This window comes from Panthera pardus, unplaced genomic scaffold (assembly GCF_024362965.1).
Source record: "Panthera pardus isolate Hobbes unplaced genomic scaffold, ASM2436296v1 HiC_scaffold_11, whole genome shotgun sequence".
Lineage (NCBI taxonomy): Eukaryota > Metazoa > Chordata > Mammalia > Carnivora > Felidae > Panthera > Panthera pardus.
This window is the reverse complement of record NW_026526666.1, coordinates 99015275-99033588: the sequence shown is the minus strand read 5'-3', so window position 1 is coordinate 99033588 and position 18314 is coordinate 99015275. Positions and strand designations below refer to the sequence as shown.

General features: G+C 45.0%; 1 protein-coding gene across 2 annotated transcripts in view; it reads left to right on the top strand.

Annotated features, from left to right (window-relative positions):
* The window catches only part of PEX14 (peroxisomal biogenesis factor 14), a 144370-nt gene that overhangs the window by 99488 nt on the left and 26568 nt on the right, over positions 1-18314 (top strand). For both annotated transcript variants that reach the window (XM_019461356.2, XM_019461355.2), the window contains exon 4: positions 16710-16838. In XM_019461356.2, coding sequence (XP_019316901.2) covers positions 16710-16838 — 129 coding nt within the window. The remainder of the gene's footprint in view (positions 1-16709; positions 16839-18314) is intronic.

Genomic DNA, 18314 nt, shown 5'->3' with positions numbered 1-18314 from the left:
CAGCACGGAGCCTGATGTGGGATTCGGACTCATGAACTGCAAGATCATGACCTGAGCCAAAGTCGGACGCTTTACTGACTGAGCCACTCAGGTGCCCCTGAAATTGATTCTTAATAAAATGTGTTAATACATACAATATGGTACATATAATAATATGTATCATATTAAAGTTCTTAATATGTAAAGCGGTAGAACATTAATTTAGAGTAGACTCTGATGAGTTAAGAATGCATACTGAAATCCCTAGAGGAGCCAGTTTAAAAAAAAAAAAATTAAAAAAAAGTATACTTAAAATACCTAGCAGAGGAGACAGAATGAACTCCCAAACATTTCTTATTATTCTTACTTGTGCATTCTTATGTGCTTAGTAAGCTAACCTTTTAGAACTTCTGAGAAAATTTAAAATAATTGGGATTTTTATTAGATCAAATCTTTCAAATTAATTTGAAAAGTCCATTCCATTTACTTCAATATTTTTGTTGCTTTTGCAAGGTTTTCTTTATACAGGTATAACATATTTTAAGATTACTTATTGTAATTTTATATTTCTTGTGGCTACTGAGAAAGGAATTTATTTTTAAATTACTTATTGCTGGTGCATAAGAATGCTATTGAATTTTTAAAAAATACATATTATAGGGGCGCCTGGGTGGCTCAGTCGGTTAAGCATCCGACTTCGGCTCAGGTCATGATCTCGTGGTTTGTGAGTTTGAGCTCCGCGCCGGGCTCTGTGCTGACAGCTCAGAACCTGGAGCCTGCTTCGGATTCTGTGTCTCTCCATCTCTCAGCCCCTCCCCTGCTCATGCTCTGTGTCTCTCTGTCTCTCAATAATAAATAAACATTAAAAAAAAACATAAATCTAGCCATCTCATTAAACTTTTTTCTTGAATTGATTTTTCTAGATATATAATCATATTATCTACAATTGATTATTTTGTGACCTTCTTTCCAGTTCTTAAACATCTTAATATTATGTCCTGCCTTATTGCATGGGATGGAATTTCGAAAATAATGTTACATGCAGTGGTAATGAGCGTTATGATAAACAACTTTATTTTAAAGAGAGAAAAAAGAGATTGTCCCCAAGTGTTACAGACGTATCCTTCAGTTATTAATAATATGCAGTCCACTAAATACCAGTATGCTGTATTCACTTTTATTCACACACTGAACAGACATTCAGTGAATGCCCACTACGAGTTGATCCATATGTTAGGCCTTGGGGATACAGTGTGAATAAGATAGACAGTAAAAGTTCAATAATACAAGACAAAAGGAAGGTTACAAAGCGATCTATGTTTGGCTACCAGAGGAATATTGTCCAGATGGCAGTTGCTATAGACCGGTGTCCGGCTGGGTGGCTAGAGAAAGCTCTGGTGGTGGGAGAGAGAACCCAGAACAACAGACAGTATCGGAGTAGGACTGGGAGAAGTCCACAGTGGGTGGGCCATTGGGGCAGAAGACTGAAGAGCACCGGTCCTGTCAGGGGCTGGGGAGCAAACCAGTTTGCCTTAGCGCAAGGTGAATATACAGTGAAGTTTTACATTCACCTGTGGGGCTCCTTGGAGGCTCTAAAGAGATGTTTCAGGGACAAAGAGGAATCAAAAGGTGGGACTCTGGGTTTGCTCCATGCCCCAACTGGCTCTCCCCAAACCTGAGCAGCATTACTTTGACCTGTTTTGCATACTGAATTTCCATTTATTTATTCCTTCTACACAGTTTTGTTGAACACCTACCAGTGCCAATAGAACCTTCCTGCTGTTCTAGGAACTGGGAATATAGCAGTGAATAGAATAGCCCCCAGGCTCTGCCTTCGTGGAGCTTACATTCCAATGGTGGGGAGGAAAGGAGACCATTAGGGGAATAAATGTATAACCGTAATATAAGTGGAGTGAGAGCAATAGAGAGTTCTTGGAAGGTTGCGATTTTAAATGGAATGGTCCGGAAAAGGCTCCACTAAGGTGACATTTAAGCAAAACCTTGAAAAAAATGAGGAAGCAAGCCATGCAAGTTTCTGGAGACAAAGAGTTCCAGGAAAAGGGAACCATTTGTACCAAAGCCTGAAAAGGGAGCATGTCTAGCAAATTCTAGGAACAGAAAGGAGGCCAGAGTGCAGGCAAGGTGGGTCATAGAGCTTGATATCTTGAACAGATATTTGGTGAATGCCTGCTACGAGTTGATCCATATGTTAGGCCTTGGGGATACAATGTGAGTAAGATAGACAGTAAAAGTTCAATAATACAAGACAAAAGGAAGGTTACAAAGCGATCTATGTTCGGCTACCAGAGGAATATTGTCCAGATGGAAGTTGCTATAGACTGGTGTCCGGCTGGGTGGCTAGAGAAAGTTCTGGTGGTGGGAGAGAGAACCCATAGAGGTCACAGCCTTGACAGGAGGCGAGGTTGTATAGAGCAGTGTTGATCCACATGAAGACTTTGGTTTTACTTTTAATAAAATGGGAGACCATCATAGGGTTTAAGTAGAGGATTTACATAATCTCCCTTAAGCTTTTACAGGATCACCCTGGCTGCTGCATTAAGAATAGACTGTTGGGGGCACCTGGGTGGCTCGGTCGGCTGAGCGTCCTACTCTTAATTTCGGCTCAGGTCATGTTCTCATGGTTCGTGAGTTCGAGCCCTGCATCAGGCTCTGTGCTGGCAGTGTGGAGCCTGCTTGGGATTCTCTCTCTCTCTCTGTCTCTCTGTCTCTGTCACTCTCTCTCCTCCTCCTCTCTCTCTCCCCCTTTTCTCTCTGCCCCTCCCCTGCTCATGCTCTCTCTCTCTCTCTCTCTCTCGACATACATAAAACTTAAAAAAAAAGAGAGAGACTGTTGGAAAGCAATAATGGGAACTGGGAGAGCAGTCAGGTGATAAGTCCCCAGTCACATCCCTGGCTATTATGTGACAAATCAGAATATCCTGACTTGTTGGATCTGAAGTCTGAAAGAGAAGCAGAAGGTAAGGATGACTCCAGGGGTTTTGACCTTGTGACTAAAAGGATAGAATCACCATTAATCTTGATGGGGCCAGATTAGGAGCCCGGTGTTAGACACGGTAGGTTTGAGGGCTCTGTTAGGCATACAGGTGGAAACACCAGGTGGGCAGATGGGTTAATGTGAATCGAGCTCAGAGGGGCGGTCTGAGCTACAGAGATCAGTTGAACGATGTTAACTTCTTGATTTTGATAATTGTACTGTGGTTATGTCTGAGCGTGGACTCCCCGCCCCAGAATCAGGAAATGAATACTGAAATACTTAGGGAGAAGGGGCAACCTGTCTGTAACTCAGTCTCAAACAGTTCAGGGAAAAAATAATTATATAGATAGACTGGTAGAGAATAATAAAGCAAATTTAGCATTTGAAGAATCCGGGCGAAAGATATGTGAGAATTCTTTGTACCATTCTTGCACTTCTTCTGTAAGTCTGAAATCATTTCACAATGGAACACTTTTTTAAAAGCGAAGGAAAATACAGACATTCCAGATAAACAAAACTGAGGCAATTCATTGCCGGCACACCTGTGCTGAATGGAACACTAATGGAGTTTTCAGGCAGAAAGAAAATGAACCTTAACTGAAGACACAGAGGACACAGAAATGCAGGCAGGCAAGGGAGGGGACAAATAGAAATAGATATTGGCTGCATAAAATAAGTGTCTTTCTTGTGGGATTTAAAACGCATGTATGATTGGGATGTACGACAGTAACACAGGCAGAAGGGTGGATGAACGTGTTGGAATTGTTGGCAAAATGGTAACATTTCTCAATTATATGAAACAATAGTAAGTCAAGAGCGTGTTGTGGTACCTAGCGCATCGGTTCTCAAGACATTTCGGGCCTAGCACCCCTTTCACGCTTAAGAACGGAGGACCCCCCCATTAGGCAAACATTACAGTGATCATCGTTGCGGACACACAGTCCACTGATGGATGCTGAAATTAGAGGTGAAAGTTTGAGAGTCTCTCCTCCAAGCTATTTAGTAACTACAAAAGGAAAGTTAGTAACACTACAGTGAAGAAATCTATCAAAAACCACCTTGACTACAAGCCAGTGGAGGGGAAAGCTGAATTAAAAAGTTGGCAAGAAGAGAAAAGAGGGCATTAAACAGATCAAAAGGAAAACAAATTGTGAGATGAAAGAGATAAACCCCCAAATTTCAGTGTTCACGTTAAATGTAAATAGACTACTCCATTAAAAGCAAAGTTTGTCAAGATTAGATTAAAAAACAAAACAAAACAAAACCTAAACCCCATCCAGGGCTGCTTACATCAAACATACCTCTAATAAAAAGGCACACAGGATTAAGAGTAAAATGATGGAAAAAGGGACTGTGCAAACACTAACCAAAAGAAACCAAGTACTAATACCAGGCAAGATAGACTTAAAAGTGGAGTGAGAAATAAGGAAATTTCAGAATGATCAGTCACATTTCTAAGTATGTATAACCAAATAACATAGCTTCACTGTACAGGAAACAAAATGGGCAGACCTGAAGGGAGAACTGGACAAATCTGCTCTTACCATGGAAAGTTCCAGAACGTCTTTCTTAGGAACTTACAGAACAGACAGAAATCAAGTTTCTAACAACACAGTGAACAAACTTACCACACACACACTGTGTACCTGCACATATGTGTATATGACACTGTACCCAATAAAGACATGAAATATGCAAAAATTTCAGCCTCACTAGTCATCAGGGAAATGCAAATTAAAGTCCAAATGACGTAATCACTTCCCACCCACCAGAATGGCTAAAGTGGAAAAAAACTGAGTCTGGTGTTGGATGCAGAACAACTAGAATTCTGCACTCCTGGTGTGAGTGTGAATTGGCCTGACTACTTTGGAAACTTGACGGTGTCTGTTCATCTGAAATACGCACACCCCATATAATCCAGCAGTTTGCCGCCAAAGCGTATGTGTAAAAATGTGATTAGCACCACTCTGGAACAGACGGATAAATCGTGCTTCATTCTTGTCCCGCGTGAGAGTACTATACAGCAGTCAAAGTGAATGAACCGTGGCTACGAGCACCAGCAGAGGCACCTTGCAGAAGCATAATGTTGAGCAAAAGAAGCCCATTGTGAAAGAATGCTTTCTATATTATTCCACCAATGTAAAGTTCAAAAATAAGCAGATTTCATCCGTGGTGCGAGAAGTTAAGTGGTGACTGGGAAGGATGCGTGAGGGCTGCTCCTGGAGGCTGTTGTATTACCCTTTTTTTTTTTTTTAACCTGGATGGTAGCTACATGGATTTTTTCACTGTGTGAAAATACATCAAGCTGTAAGCTTAAAATGTGCTTGCTTTTCTGTACGTATATTGAATGCCAACACAAGTTTACTTAAGACTACAATGAGGCCATTCTTCTACCTTTCAGGATGACAAAGAAAAAGCTTGATAGCATCATGCAGGCAGAGTTGTGGGAAACACATGTAGACTGGTGGGAAGTAAGTGGAAACCACCTCTAAAGGAGAGTTAGGCAGTGTTGATCAAAATCAAAACTACTTGCAGGGACAACTTGCACATGTTTGAATGGCACATGCAAGGACTTGTTTGGGGGCTTGTAATATATGTTCAATAGGGGACAAGTTAAATAAGTTACGGTACGTCCATGAAATAGAATGCCTTGTAGCCACTAAATAGAATGAGGAAGCACTACAGATACTAATAAGGAATACTCTCTAAGATGTCTTAGTTAAAAATAGCAACTTGTAGAATAGTAAAGACTATTCCATATATACCATGCTATTATTTGTACAATATGGATATATATATGTATGTACATATATATGCACACACACATACACTAATATATAAAAAGTGTATTATATGGGTATAGAAAAGCACTTTCATATGTTCATAGACTATGTCTAGGAGGCATCTAAGAACCTAGTAGCAGTGGTTGTCTCTGGAAGATCTAACTGGATGGCCAGGTGGCAGGAGTGGGAGGGGGACAGCCTTTCACTGCATACCCTTTGGTATCTTGGGAATACAGAATTTAACTATGGGAATATATCTGTCAAGTGTTAATTTTTAAAACAATTGAATACCTTTCCCTTAGAAAGGTGTTTTGCAGGATACCGTTGTGTTGCCCCTCAGTAAGTCTGGTACAGCCACATTTTTCTTCACACTGAAACAGATCTTTGGTTTAACACCAGATGACGTGGTTGGCTTTGCAGAAGGGTGCCAAGATGTATGGGGGTGGGGGGGAAGTTCCCGTGTCAGGGTGCACAGACTGCAGGGTGTGTGGGAATGCACTGATGAGCAGACAGCAAATTCAAGCCTCCTGTGTCATGCCTGCTTGTAAACACAACACTCCTTGAATGGAATGGTAGGCCCCTCCCTGCGGCTTCTAGTGTAATTTTCCTTCTCTCTTTTCTTCTGAACATGTATAAGTTGAATTCAGATTAAGTTAAAAATGATGCAACTCTCCTGCTTCCTTTTGTTCTTTTTTTTTTTAAATGTAATTAAGATCAAGCTATGAATATAACATCTGCTTTTTATGTCTTAATGTATCAGAAGCATTTTCCCATGCCATCAGAAATTGTTCATGAAAATGTACACAGTCGAATAACAGCACGTAACTGAAATGTGTCCTAATTTCTCTGCTCAGCCCTCTTCACACATTTATGTTGTTCAAATGTTTTGCTCTTCTTTTTTTTTTTTTTATTTTTTTAACGTTTACTTTTTTTTTTATTTTTTTTTTATTTTTATTTTTTTTTATTTTTTGGGATAGAGAGAGACAGAGCATGAACGGGGGAGGGGCAGTGAGAGAGGGAGACACAGAATCGGAAACAGGCTCCAGGCTCCAAGCCGTCAGCCCAGAGCCTGATGCGGGGCTCGAACTCACGGACCGCGAGATCGTGACCTGGCTGAAGTCGGACGCTTAACCGACTGCGCCACCCAGGCGCCCCATAACGTTTACTTATTTTTGAGAGACGGACAGAACACGAGTGAGGGGCAGAGAGAGAGAGGGAAACACAGAATCCAAAGCAGGTTCCAGGCTCTGAGCTATCAGCACAGAGCCTGACGCGGGGCTCAAACCCAAAAGCCATGAGATCATGCATGACCTGAGTCAAAGTCGGACGCTCAACCGACTGAGCCACCCAGGCGCCCCAAATATTTGTTCTTCTTAAAAATACGGTGAGGAACCATTTTTGTACGTTAGTCTCATACTACATTATTTTATTATTTCTGAGAAATTAAATTGTTGAGTCAAGAGGTTGTGAACATTTTTAAATACTCTTGAGACAGAGTGCTGTATTGTCTTCTAGAAGCTTCTCAGTTTGCACTTCCAGCTTTGGGTATTCTAATGCAAAAAACGTCGTTTTTATTTTGAAAGAATTCAATCTTAACAACTTTACCAACACATCTGAATGATATGCCAGAAGTCAGGGCGGGATATCAGTATTTCCTTTGAACATGGACCGAGATTTGGAATGCTTCCCCCGTGTTGTCTGGAATCCTGCCTGTCCCCACCCGCAGGCACCGGGACCTGAGATAGACTGCTTTACTGTCTCTGTAGCTCAGCTTCCTTCCCTGTAAATTGGGAGCCAAAGGGGGCTCCCCTGCCACCTCTGGCCGCATGGGTTACACACCACGCGGGCCCACAAGGTCCACGGACACGGTGATGTGGAGCCCTGGAGTCACGCGCCTCGGCGGCCCCGCTCAGGACCAGTATTGGGGTTCAAAGAGTTAAATATATACAAAGCTCCAAAAATTACTCTTTGACAGTTGGGTTTAAAACATTTTGGCCATTATGTCTAGGTGGAGAGTGAAAATGTGAATGATTTTTAAATTCTCTCTGTGCTTTGTTTTCCATATTTTCAGCAGTTGAAGTGCTATTTTTACTGTCAGTAGATAGATAGGCCTATACATTACGGACCTTATGTTCGTATATTAGACAGTATTACATGTATTATATTATAGATAGAAGACAGACAAAATATCCTTTCAACATAAGCAATTGGTGGGGAGGAGGTCTTCCTTAGGGAGGCTGCCATTTAACCAGGTAAGGAAGGTGAAGTCTTGGCTCTCACATTGCCTGGCAAAATAAGCACTCAAATATTTATGGATTTGGTTGAGTTCTAAATATTTATCTCTACGCTAGTAATGTTGACTATAGCAACCAATACCAGATTCGTTCGAGCTACCCAAATAGGTGGTGACAAAATAATTTATGTACTGTATTGACCTATTAGGACATAGCATGTTTTAATGTATTAATATCAGGGTAATATGAGGACTTAAAAAACATCTGATAGCTGCATGGTAATTGAAAGCTTTAAGAAGTTGAATGCCAAACAATAAGCCTTCTGATCTTATACTTAAGATTCAGGATGTTAAAGAAAACCCCAAATGAACCGGCATCACAGTTTAGCTGGGTGACTGAGGAGTGCGTCTCGATATATTGAGCTCTTGTGCCAGCGTTTTCCTTAAGGAACAAAAATCTCCCCCCTTGATTTGGGTCCCACAGTAGAGTTGTTTCCCAAATCAGTAACATATGAAACAGCGTATGGCTGTCCCTGCCATCCCAAAGCAAATGTTTGTTTTGTTGCAGTGATGGAAACATTTCCATTGGTGAAGCAAATATTTAGAGCTGAAAGAAACATTTGGGCGGCCAGGATGTGTCAAAATAGAACAGATGCCTGCCTTTTAAAAACACACATTTAAAAAAAAAAAAAGAAAGAAAGAAAGAAAGCAAGCCACCTTGTACTTGGCTGCTGTGGTTATAGCCACAATGAGTTAAACAAGAAATTAGAAAATGTGGATATCATTCTAATCCCAGTTTCTGGGCACATCTCTGTACCTTTTTGTGTCTTGGTTTTTCTCTTCGAGAAAATGAGGATAGCCATTGTAAGTGATTTTGCTCAGGATTCAGGGTTTCCCCCCTCCAAATATTCTCTTTGTTCTTAAAAAGTAATCATCCCTTTTGAATCAGAAATATATTCACATGGAATACATTTCATAAGGATAGACAGTGAACAAAGTGCCTTCAGTCTCCGTCCCCAGCTACCAGTCCCCTCCCTGTTTGTAACCAGTATTTCCTGTGTCCTCTCTATTTTATGCATGTACACACAACTAAGTAGAGTAGAAGTGTGTGTGTGTGTGTGTGTGTGTGTGTGTGTGTGTTTTGTTTTGTTTGCACATAGAGGCTCTGTATATCCTTCACGTTTTCACCCTGGGCTCCATATATATTCTTTTTGTTTTTCTTCTTTTTTTGAGGCGATTGATTGATTCTAAGAGTTTGCTTAGTAAAAATGTGCTAGCTGTGTCCGATAGTAGAGAGGAGCAGGCTCGTTCCCTGCTTGACCCTGCTCCCCCCCACCCCCCACCCCCCACCCCCAAACATGGCGCTGAGAATCTGGTTCTGCCTCTGGGGCTCACCATGGGCTGTGGGTAAGTAAGTCACTGTCCCTCTCCAAGTCCTTTTCTCTTGATTTTTAAAACAGAAGGAAAGGGAAAGAATAAGAATAGGAGATAGACCAGATGAGCTCTAACTTTTCTCTCAGATCTGAATTTCTTGGTTTGGCTGTCAAAGGTGAATTTTATTTTTTTTTTTTTAAACACACTTCACTGCTTCTTCTAAAACAGGAGCAGGATTCCAGCAAGTATCGTTGAAAACGTTTATTAATTTGGCTTTTCTGCATATGCACAAACATACCTTTGGCTTACCTGGCCCTTGGCATTCAGGTAGCTGTGATTCCTGATTATCACACCCTTTGGTCCTTAAAGATACTGCTCGTTCCCCAGGACTTGTTCGGTGCACTGTGGGAGGGCCGACTTCTCAGCCTGTTGCCAAGGACCTACTGGCTCAGACACTGCTGTCCATGACAGCCGGCAACAATATTTGCAATGCTGTTAATCCTTCGGAATTGATGATCAAATAACAAAATCAACTCCTCTTTGTTTTTGTTTTTAATTTAGCGGAGAGGGATTAAAAGGGGAGAAAAAAAAAAAAACACCCTTTAGACTATAGATCTAAAAATAGACGTCACGGATGCTGATTGGAAACCCTCCCAGTCTTTCATATGAGAGATCTCAATTTGTGTTACACAGAGGGGCAGCTCACTTCTGTCTTGTTCACCAGTTATACTACTCCCCAGAGAAGCCCAATAAATTTTATAGGGAAGTTTCCTCCTTATGCGGAAGGAGCTAAGCTCAGTGACTGGTGTGGCTGAAGTAATTTAGGGCTCCAAGGGAGTACAGTATGTCTGGCTTGTGGAACACCGTATCCGAAGCAAACGTACAAAACCCGGTCATCTCCGTCTTTGATACTACAGAGCTCTGGATCCCGTGGCCCCAGCCTGCCCGATTTGGGAGGGAACTGCTCCCCCCAACTTGCATTTCATTCACCGCCCAGACGGTCCTTCTGCGTGCTCTATTGGTAGCGACAGCAGAGCTCGCCACTGCTGTGTGCTGGCGTTCTCACCACTAACCGTCTGAAACCTCCAAACTTGGACTTGGCTGAGTTTTTACGCCTCTCGTCTGCCTCTCTGAGACGCAGAGATCCTCTCCCACTGCCGTCTCTCTTCAGACTTCCAGTGGAGCCGGGCTGCCCGGTTCCTCAGTCTTGAAGCTAACCGTGCAGTACGTTTTGCACTGGCTTTTTACTTGGTGATTTATACTCGGAGACGTGGCTGGGTGATATCCAGTGTCCTTTTGTCTTTGTGTTTATTTTTCTTGCACATTTAATGTATTTAAAGGATATATTGTCTTTATGGTTCACTGGGATAAGGAGGGGGTGGGTGCAAGTTTTAATGAGAGGTCCCCGGCTCCCTGTGTTGAGATGAGAATTATATTCTCGATGAGATATCTTTCTTTCTTCCCTTAGGTGGCAGGAGGCAGTGTTTTGCTGCTTTTTGAAATAGCATTTCTACCTAACGATTTTTAGAAGGGTACTGAGAGGACGTTCAATTTCAGGACATCATCAGCAACTTTTCTCCTGTTGTCTGAACTTTCCTCATTTAAGGAGACAGGGAAGTCTCATGTCTTGTTCCCGAATTTCCGTATCAGTATCAGGATGGTGGGAACCAGCCCTACCATCAGATCAATTTTTATAAAAACTGTTTCATTCGGGGCTGATGATGTTTGCAACTAGTTTTCTCAAAAACTGTTTGCACTGCGTGGGAATAGTTAATCAGTAGAGGAGAAAGCACTTGGCTTATTTGCTTAATATTTTAACCAAGTGAATTAGACAGGTTGGGGGGCTGGGGGAGGGGATAAGAAAGTGGGTGGGGGAAGCCCCATAAACAAGGTGATATATAATATTTTTTTTGTTCTCCTTTTAAATAAATACCGATCAGCTTTATGTTCAGAGACAATAGGAGCCGTTGGCTTAAATTTGCAGTTTACTGTATTTATGGCTGTAATATCAAGGTGCTGCCGTCGTAATTTCATGCCCCAATGAGAAGAGCAAGGTCGAAGCAAATGCTTCCATCGGCATCTGCTAACACACTAACTCATAAACAAGGCCCGGCTGGATCAGGTGGCACGGAATAATACAGGCTAATGAAATACAGCACAGCTTTCCATTACTGTTAGTTTTTACAGTGTCGTCATTACGTGTAATTTATGTTTAAAAAATTCAATTTTATACAAGGCACTGGGAAATAGGGGTCTACAGGTCATCCAACGACTTTTAGAGGCTCTGAGAGTCCTTATTGTACTCTACTGTTCCAACAAAATGTTAATAAAATAAAATAAAAATACTTTTTTCCCCCCTTTCCCCTCCCCTAGCCTTTTCTGAGAGAGTTGATTTTTCTTTTAATTTGGGGAGTATTTTTAGCCAGCTGTCTTCTCTGCCTCATCTCCTCTCAGAGTGTGTGTGTGCATGGGGAGATAACTAGTTGTGTTCTCAGAGAGGTGACCCCCGCACGGTCTCCGCGCGTCCCAGATGAATCACCCGAGTCCTACACACGGAGGGACTGTGATGGGGGAGGCAGATGGCCAGAGTGGCCAGCCCGCAACCGCCACCCTGCGTCGCTGGCCCTCTGGCCCTGTTCCCTGATCCCAGTCAGACTTGACATTTTTATTATAAAACTCGGGCCAGGCTGGAAGGTGCCGTTGGGTGTTCATTACCTTGCTCATTTCCAAACTATTCCTAGCCCTGCTGTCCCGGTTGTTGTTTGACCTAAAAGACGCAGACAGTGCTGCTGTCTGCTGTCATCTGTCTTTCTGCTTCACCTGCACAGGGCCAGGCCCCGTGGCAGTGCTCAGCGGTCACTGAGGACAACATTGAGGTGACTTATTCTGAGAAGCCCTTGCACAGCCAGTCCCGCAGGAAAAAGGCAGCTCTTCCCCGTGCCCAGTTTTGTCTGAGTCCCTGCAAAAGGACCCGCAGCAGCGGCTCCCAGCCAGTAGGCTGCGGCTCCCAGAGTCAACGGTTTGGTTTTGTTTGCATTTTAACCGAAACCTTTAGAAAAAGAAAACAAATCGGTCTTCTCGGGGATACAAATAAGCAGGTGTGGCCGCCCCGAGGCCGATCACTTCAGCTGCTGCGGCAGTAACATGGGGCTTTATCAATCAATAGCTTGAAGCTTGCTCGCTGAGTTCTTTTAAAAGAATCCCACCCTGGAGAAAGTGTTGGAAAAGAAATCCTTGCCCCACCTTCTGCACAAGAGCAGCAGCCGCCTCCTCGGGAAGGGCACTGGTTCTGAAAGTAGATTCCAGAGAAGAGAAAGAACAGCAAGTCCACCCCGATTCCGATGCCCGGTGCGCACGACCTTCACCTGCACGATGAGAACTGAGAGCTCTTGGTTTGGCCCGTCAGGCAGCGGTGGTCTTACGGGTGAAATGGCAGTGCCTGTCAGAGGGAGGCGCCTGGCCTCCCGCTCACTTGGGACAGGTGCCCTCGCCCCGTTCTCTTCCTCTTGGCTAAAGCGAGCTCAGTGGATGGAATCACTGAGCGGGACTTTCTTAGTTTTACTCTCTATCAGCAATACATTTTAATTGTCACAGACCAGGGCTGATAGCTCTTGGAATTGGCAAGTGGCGGGGGTGAAGTTACTGAAAGCATCTAAATGCAAAGGGCTGGTGATATCAGATGATGCAAATTGACACCCCAACTAAGGAAGATTTTCGGCTTTATTGAAATTGGCTAATTCTCCCAAAGGCAGCAGCTAACGGAAGACTTGAGGCAGCTAGGGGAGGGGAGGAGTTTGCCTGCCACAGGACGGTGACACCCTTCACCCCCCGTGTCTGCTCTGCTCAGCCCTTGCTCGGGTCCCTCTGCGGTTAGATTATTCCTTGCAGATAGCAATCAACTGGAAGGAAGTGTGTGTGTCTAATTTGCATGAGATTATTTAAAACAACAACAAAAAAAAAAGGTCTGCATTAGTCAGGGTGATGGTAAACAACGCAAAGAGATGCCTTTTATAATATAGCCAGTGCCTCAGCGTTCACAGGCAAATATAATTCACTTCCAATTGGCGGTTTCCTTTATTATTCCTTTTAACCTTTTGGATTCTGCAAGGTCTCCATCTAAGCTCTCTGCCGTTTGTCTCGTGGGGGTGGGTGGGAACCTGGATGTCCTGCATGTGGGTCCTGTGCCCCAGTCCCTCTTCCCTGAAGTCAGGGTTGTTTCAGCACCAGGAGCCCATGACTGGGTAGGTAAGTGTTGTGTCCTGAAAGAGATGACCCCCCCCCCCCTTCCTGCCGAGGCTCTGAGAGTCCCGAATGAATTACCTGAGTGTACAGAGTCCTGAACCTGGTCTGTCCTCCCCACTGGGGCTGGGGCACTCAGAGGGAGAGGACACCAAGAGAGGCACAGGCACCAGTCTGTGTGAGGGCTTAGGATTTATTGGGAGTTAGACTATTAGAACGAGGCAGGGACCCTCGACCCTTGTCCCTCTGGGGTCGTTCAAAAAGTTGTGTAGGTGTCATTTGCAGATAGGATCCAGGCGTCGGCTTCCCGTGTTGTTTTGGCATAGCCCCAAAACACCATTCGTCGGCTCTTACCTGAGGCTGGGCTGCCAGCATGAGGGTGAGAAAGACCATTTAGTGCTTCTCTCAACCTCTCACAAGCTTGAAGACTTAGGACGGAATTTGGAATTTCGGAGCCTACCCTGTGTTGTTTCTGTGCTGGGGGCGGGGGGAGGGTGGCCAAAGCCTTGGGCTGTCAGCAGGCAGCACCACGCCCTAACTGGTATGATCAGAGGCATGTTTTCACCTTGCTTGGGTCTTAGTTGTTGTTTTTTATCTGTTAAATGAATGCAATGGCTGGGATAATGGTCCAGCTCTGAAATTATATTATTCAGTGAGATCATGAAAATACTGATTTTTTTTTTTTTTTTACAAGAAGAAAAGTGATTCATTTTATGTAACTAAATCAAAGTCCCGGCCCTCTGGAGGATTAGGGATATCAGAATTCCAGCCAATGTAAATTTAGAGCATCAAATGATAAGGTCTCTGAAAAACAAGAGCTCGGAAGGAAGTGCTGATGCCCTTTAACCGCAGCCTCACTGGTGGGCTCGGCTGCAATAATGCAAGGAACATGTTTTATTAGGAAAATAGGCTCCGTAAAAGCCCGGGGCCAGAGGGCAGGACAGCGGGCAGGGAGTGCTGTCCCTTTAACCAGCTGCAGCTCTCGGGGCCGCAGCACAGCCCGTGACTTACTGTAGATTTCCCCAGCGCTAAACATTATCGTACTTGTTTATATTTGAAAGAGCCAGAAGGGAAAATGAGAATGCAACTCAATGCTCCTTTTGGGAAAATTATCCTCATTTGCAGCCAGCGGCTGACAAGGCACACGAACCACCAGGTTTATGAAATTCCGTAGTGTCCCAGTGACCATCAGCCCGTGCTGACGCCGCACGTGCACGCACTTCTCCAAGCAAGCGGCTGATGATGAGCCGGTTAGAGTGGGCCTTTCCTGCTGGAACCCTGGAAGGGGTTCCCCTCCCTCTCTGGAGGTTGACTGGCAGGCACTCTCGGGCTGGATGGAGCCCGAGAAGCACACGCTCAGGGTTCAGGGGTTTTCCTTCTATCCTGCCCTTTTCTCTCGGGAGGCCTTGGGAGCAAGCTGGGCCATTTGGGAGGAGGAACGTCCCGTATAGCCCCCCACATACTCAGAGGTAGCTTTTGTATCTGAAAGCGCTCAGCGCCAGCCTTTTCATCTGCCACATCAGTCTGTTGAGAGCGGGGTGCGCCGGGGGCCACCCCAGCAGCGTTCAGGCTTCACAGCAGGGTAGCCTTGCCCACCACTGGCTGGCTCCTCTGTGTGTGGAGGGGGAAGGGGCAGAGCTGCAGTGTTAAATGGGGACAGGCCTCAACCGCTCAGCATAGGGAGGGGAACAAAGGGTCCGGGGCCGTGCAGAGTAGTTCGGGCCTTCTCCCTGACCACTTACTTGCGTAGGGCCTGAAAAGTTGGAGAGGCGCTTGGCCAACTACAGGCCCGTGAGGTGTGGGGCGGCGCTGTGCTTCGGAGCATTAATGTGCCCCATCTATTAGCCCCTCGGCACAGAGCATGCGGCACCAGGCTCTGGAAGATGCTGATCCTCTGAAGCTCCTTGTACTTGATGCACCCCCAGGGGCAGATACACCATGATGTGGCCTCTAATGGAGAGCTGCCGACCAGATGGGGAAAAGCTCTCGGCTCTCGTTTCAGAGCCTTATGTGGTGGCCGCACTGGATCCTGGGATTCCTGGAGCAGCACCGGCCGGCCAGGGTGGCCTTCGTGGGCTGGCCGTGACCTCCCCGCCGCTGCTCCCGCTCTTGGCGGCCCGAGCACTTTCGTACCCCCTGTAGCCACTTCTCGGGCCCGGCCCGCGGGGAAGTTTCTCTCACGCCTGTGCGCCACACTCCGTTCCTCTGCTCCGGGTTGGTTGGCACCCTCGTCCTCTTCCCCCAGAGCCGGCGGCCCCTGTCGGCCTCAGCCGTGTGTGCCCGCGGGAAATGGGGTCCCCGCGGTGCCCCCCGCCCCGGCCTTGTATTCTTCCACGGGCAGATCCTCTCCCCACGCTGTAGCCACTGCAGATGGCGCCCTGTACTCCCTGCCGTCCGTCCCGAGCGCAGTGTGCTTCAGTGTCAGGAGGATTAAAACAAAGGGAAGCAGAAAAGCTAGCCAAAGGCGGTACAGGCAGCCTCTGCTAGGCTGGGGCAATAACCATCTGAAAGTTTGGGCCTGGCCTGGTTTTGATCTGTTTTCTTGTTTTATTTTCTTCTTTACATTCTATATCCCATTCATACTAATCACAGTCAGTCCTGATTTTTCTTTTTATTTCTGCATTTGTCATAAAATAAAGCAAATTATTCCCGTCTTCGGAAACGATCGAGACTAATTAGTCGTCTCACCCAATAATTAGTTTTTTGTTTCCCTGTCTGTTTTCATGCATTATTGTTAGTTTTTTCCCCTCTTTTTTTAACACCATTACAGATTAAAATGAGCCACATTTGCAGTTGATGGTATCTGTTTTCGGGGGAAGAATGGAGAATTGCAGTACGGAGCGACTTCAGAAGCAGCAATAAACTCAAGGATAAATTAAGGAAATTGAATGAGCCACATTTGGAAGCAGTGTTGAGGCTAATATTCTGTCGCTTAAGGTTAAATTGCAACCGGGAGAGGTTCCGGAGAATCCGAAATCGGGGAGGAAACTTACCACGATGCTAGGCAGTCTGTGGCTCTAGGGGTCGTTTCTCAATGAAGATTTCGTTGCGGGCATGGACAGTGGCAAAAGGTATTCACCTGCATTTATGTCCTCTTCTCCCCCAGGGCTGACGGATGAAGAGATCGATTTGGCTTTCCAGCAGTCGGGCACGGCTGCCGAAGAGCCTCCGTCCTTGGGGCCGGGCACACAGGTGGTTCCTGTCCAGCCCCCTCACCTCATTTCTCAGTCGTACAGTAAGTCACCCGCTCAAACGCCTGCTGTAACCTTGATTGAGGTTGAGGATTCCGGCCACAGAGCAGGGCTTCCACCTCCCAGACTCCGCAAGCAAGCGTAGAGCCCGGGATGAGGAGATGGCTCTTGGGTTTTTCCAAAAGAACGTGACACACCCAGATCCCCCCCTAGACAAACTTTTAAATATGTGACAAGGGTGTAAGCAGAGACAAGGGACCAGAATAAATGAGTTTATCGTGTTGTTTCATACATTTGGGTTACAAGCAAGAATCTGTAGAAGTGTTTCTTGGTTCTGTTTCCAGTTTCTTACATCATGCGTTTGCCCGTCACTCTTGCACGGATAAGAACATGAACGTCTGATTCATGACTGCATTCTCGTTTGCTCACTGAAATAACTTCTCTCCTAATTTTATTTTTTAAAGTTAATATTAGTAGATTTAAGGCGGTGTCTCCCACCCACCCCCTTTCTCCCCTTCCTTCCTTCCTTCCATCCTTCCTTCCTCCCTCCCTCCCTTCCTCGTCCTGGCTACACCATGTATATTTATGCGTTGACAGTCTGTTGGAGAATTTCAGATTAAATGTAAAGGTCCTTTTTGAATGTAGCTTTTAATTGTTACATGAGAACATGACCCATGTTGTTTTTAAGTGAAGCTGTTTTAGGAATAAAGGTTCGTCAAAGTAGTAATGAGTGTCCAAACCTTCAAAAATACAGCCAGAACCCCTTCTTTAAATCACTTATAAAAAGTCTAAAAATGGTTAAAATTGACTTCAGAGTGATGGAAAATAGCTCCAGTTTCGTGTCTTCAACGTAACTCAGCCTTGGATCTGTTGTCTTTCAAGACGCCTTTTCTATAATTGTCTTCATTTTAATTGTCTATCTCAGAAGTTTTAGTTTTTCAAAACATGTTAATTTAAAACAGTGCCTATCAGATTTTGAAAGGACTAGCTTTAAATGCCAGGCTTGGTTGGACCCTTACCACGTGGTCTGGAGCTACCTTCCGGCTCTTGCTTTGCTGTCCTCCTCACTGGCCCCGGCATCACAGGGGCCCGGGGTGTCACAAACCTCACTTAGATCTGCCCTTTCTTTTGCTTTCTGGGTGAGGCTGAATGGGTGAGGCCAAGTAGCACGCTGTCAATTTCACCTCATCCGTGGTCACCTTGTCCAGCGGAACACCGGTGTCACGTGACCTCTGGGACCAGAGAAATGGTGCTCAGCAGTGCGCCTTGTATTGGAGCTTCTGAGTCAGTAGCAACTACTTGTCAGCCTAGGACTCACTCCTCCTTCCTTCCTGGCCAGTATTCTTTCCGATCTGTCGTGTTTTTGTTGGGTCACTAAACATGCTCTTCGTGTTTCCTTTTAACCAAAGGCCAGCTCTGCACACTTTTTCTTTGGTTGTGTCCCTGGGCCCAGCCATTTAATGGCATTTGTTGAGGACAGGCAGTGGCAGCTGGGGTGTAGAATTTTCTAAGACGCACAT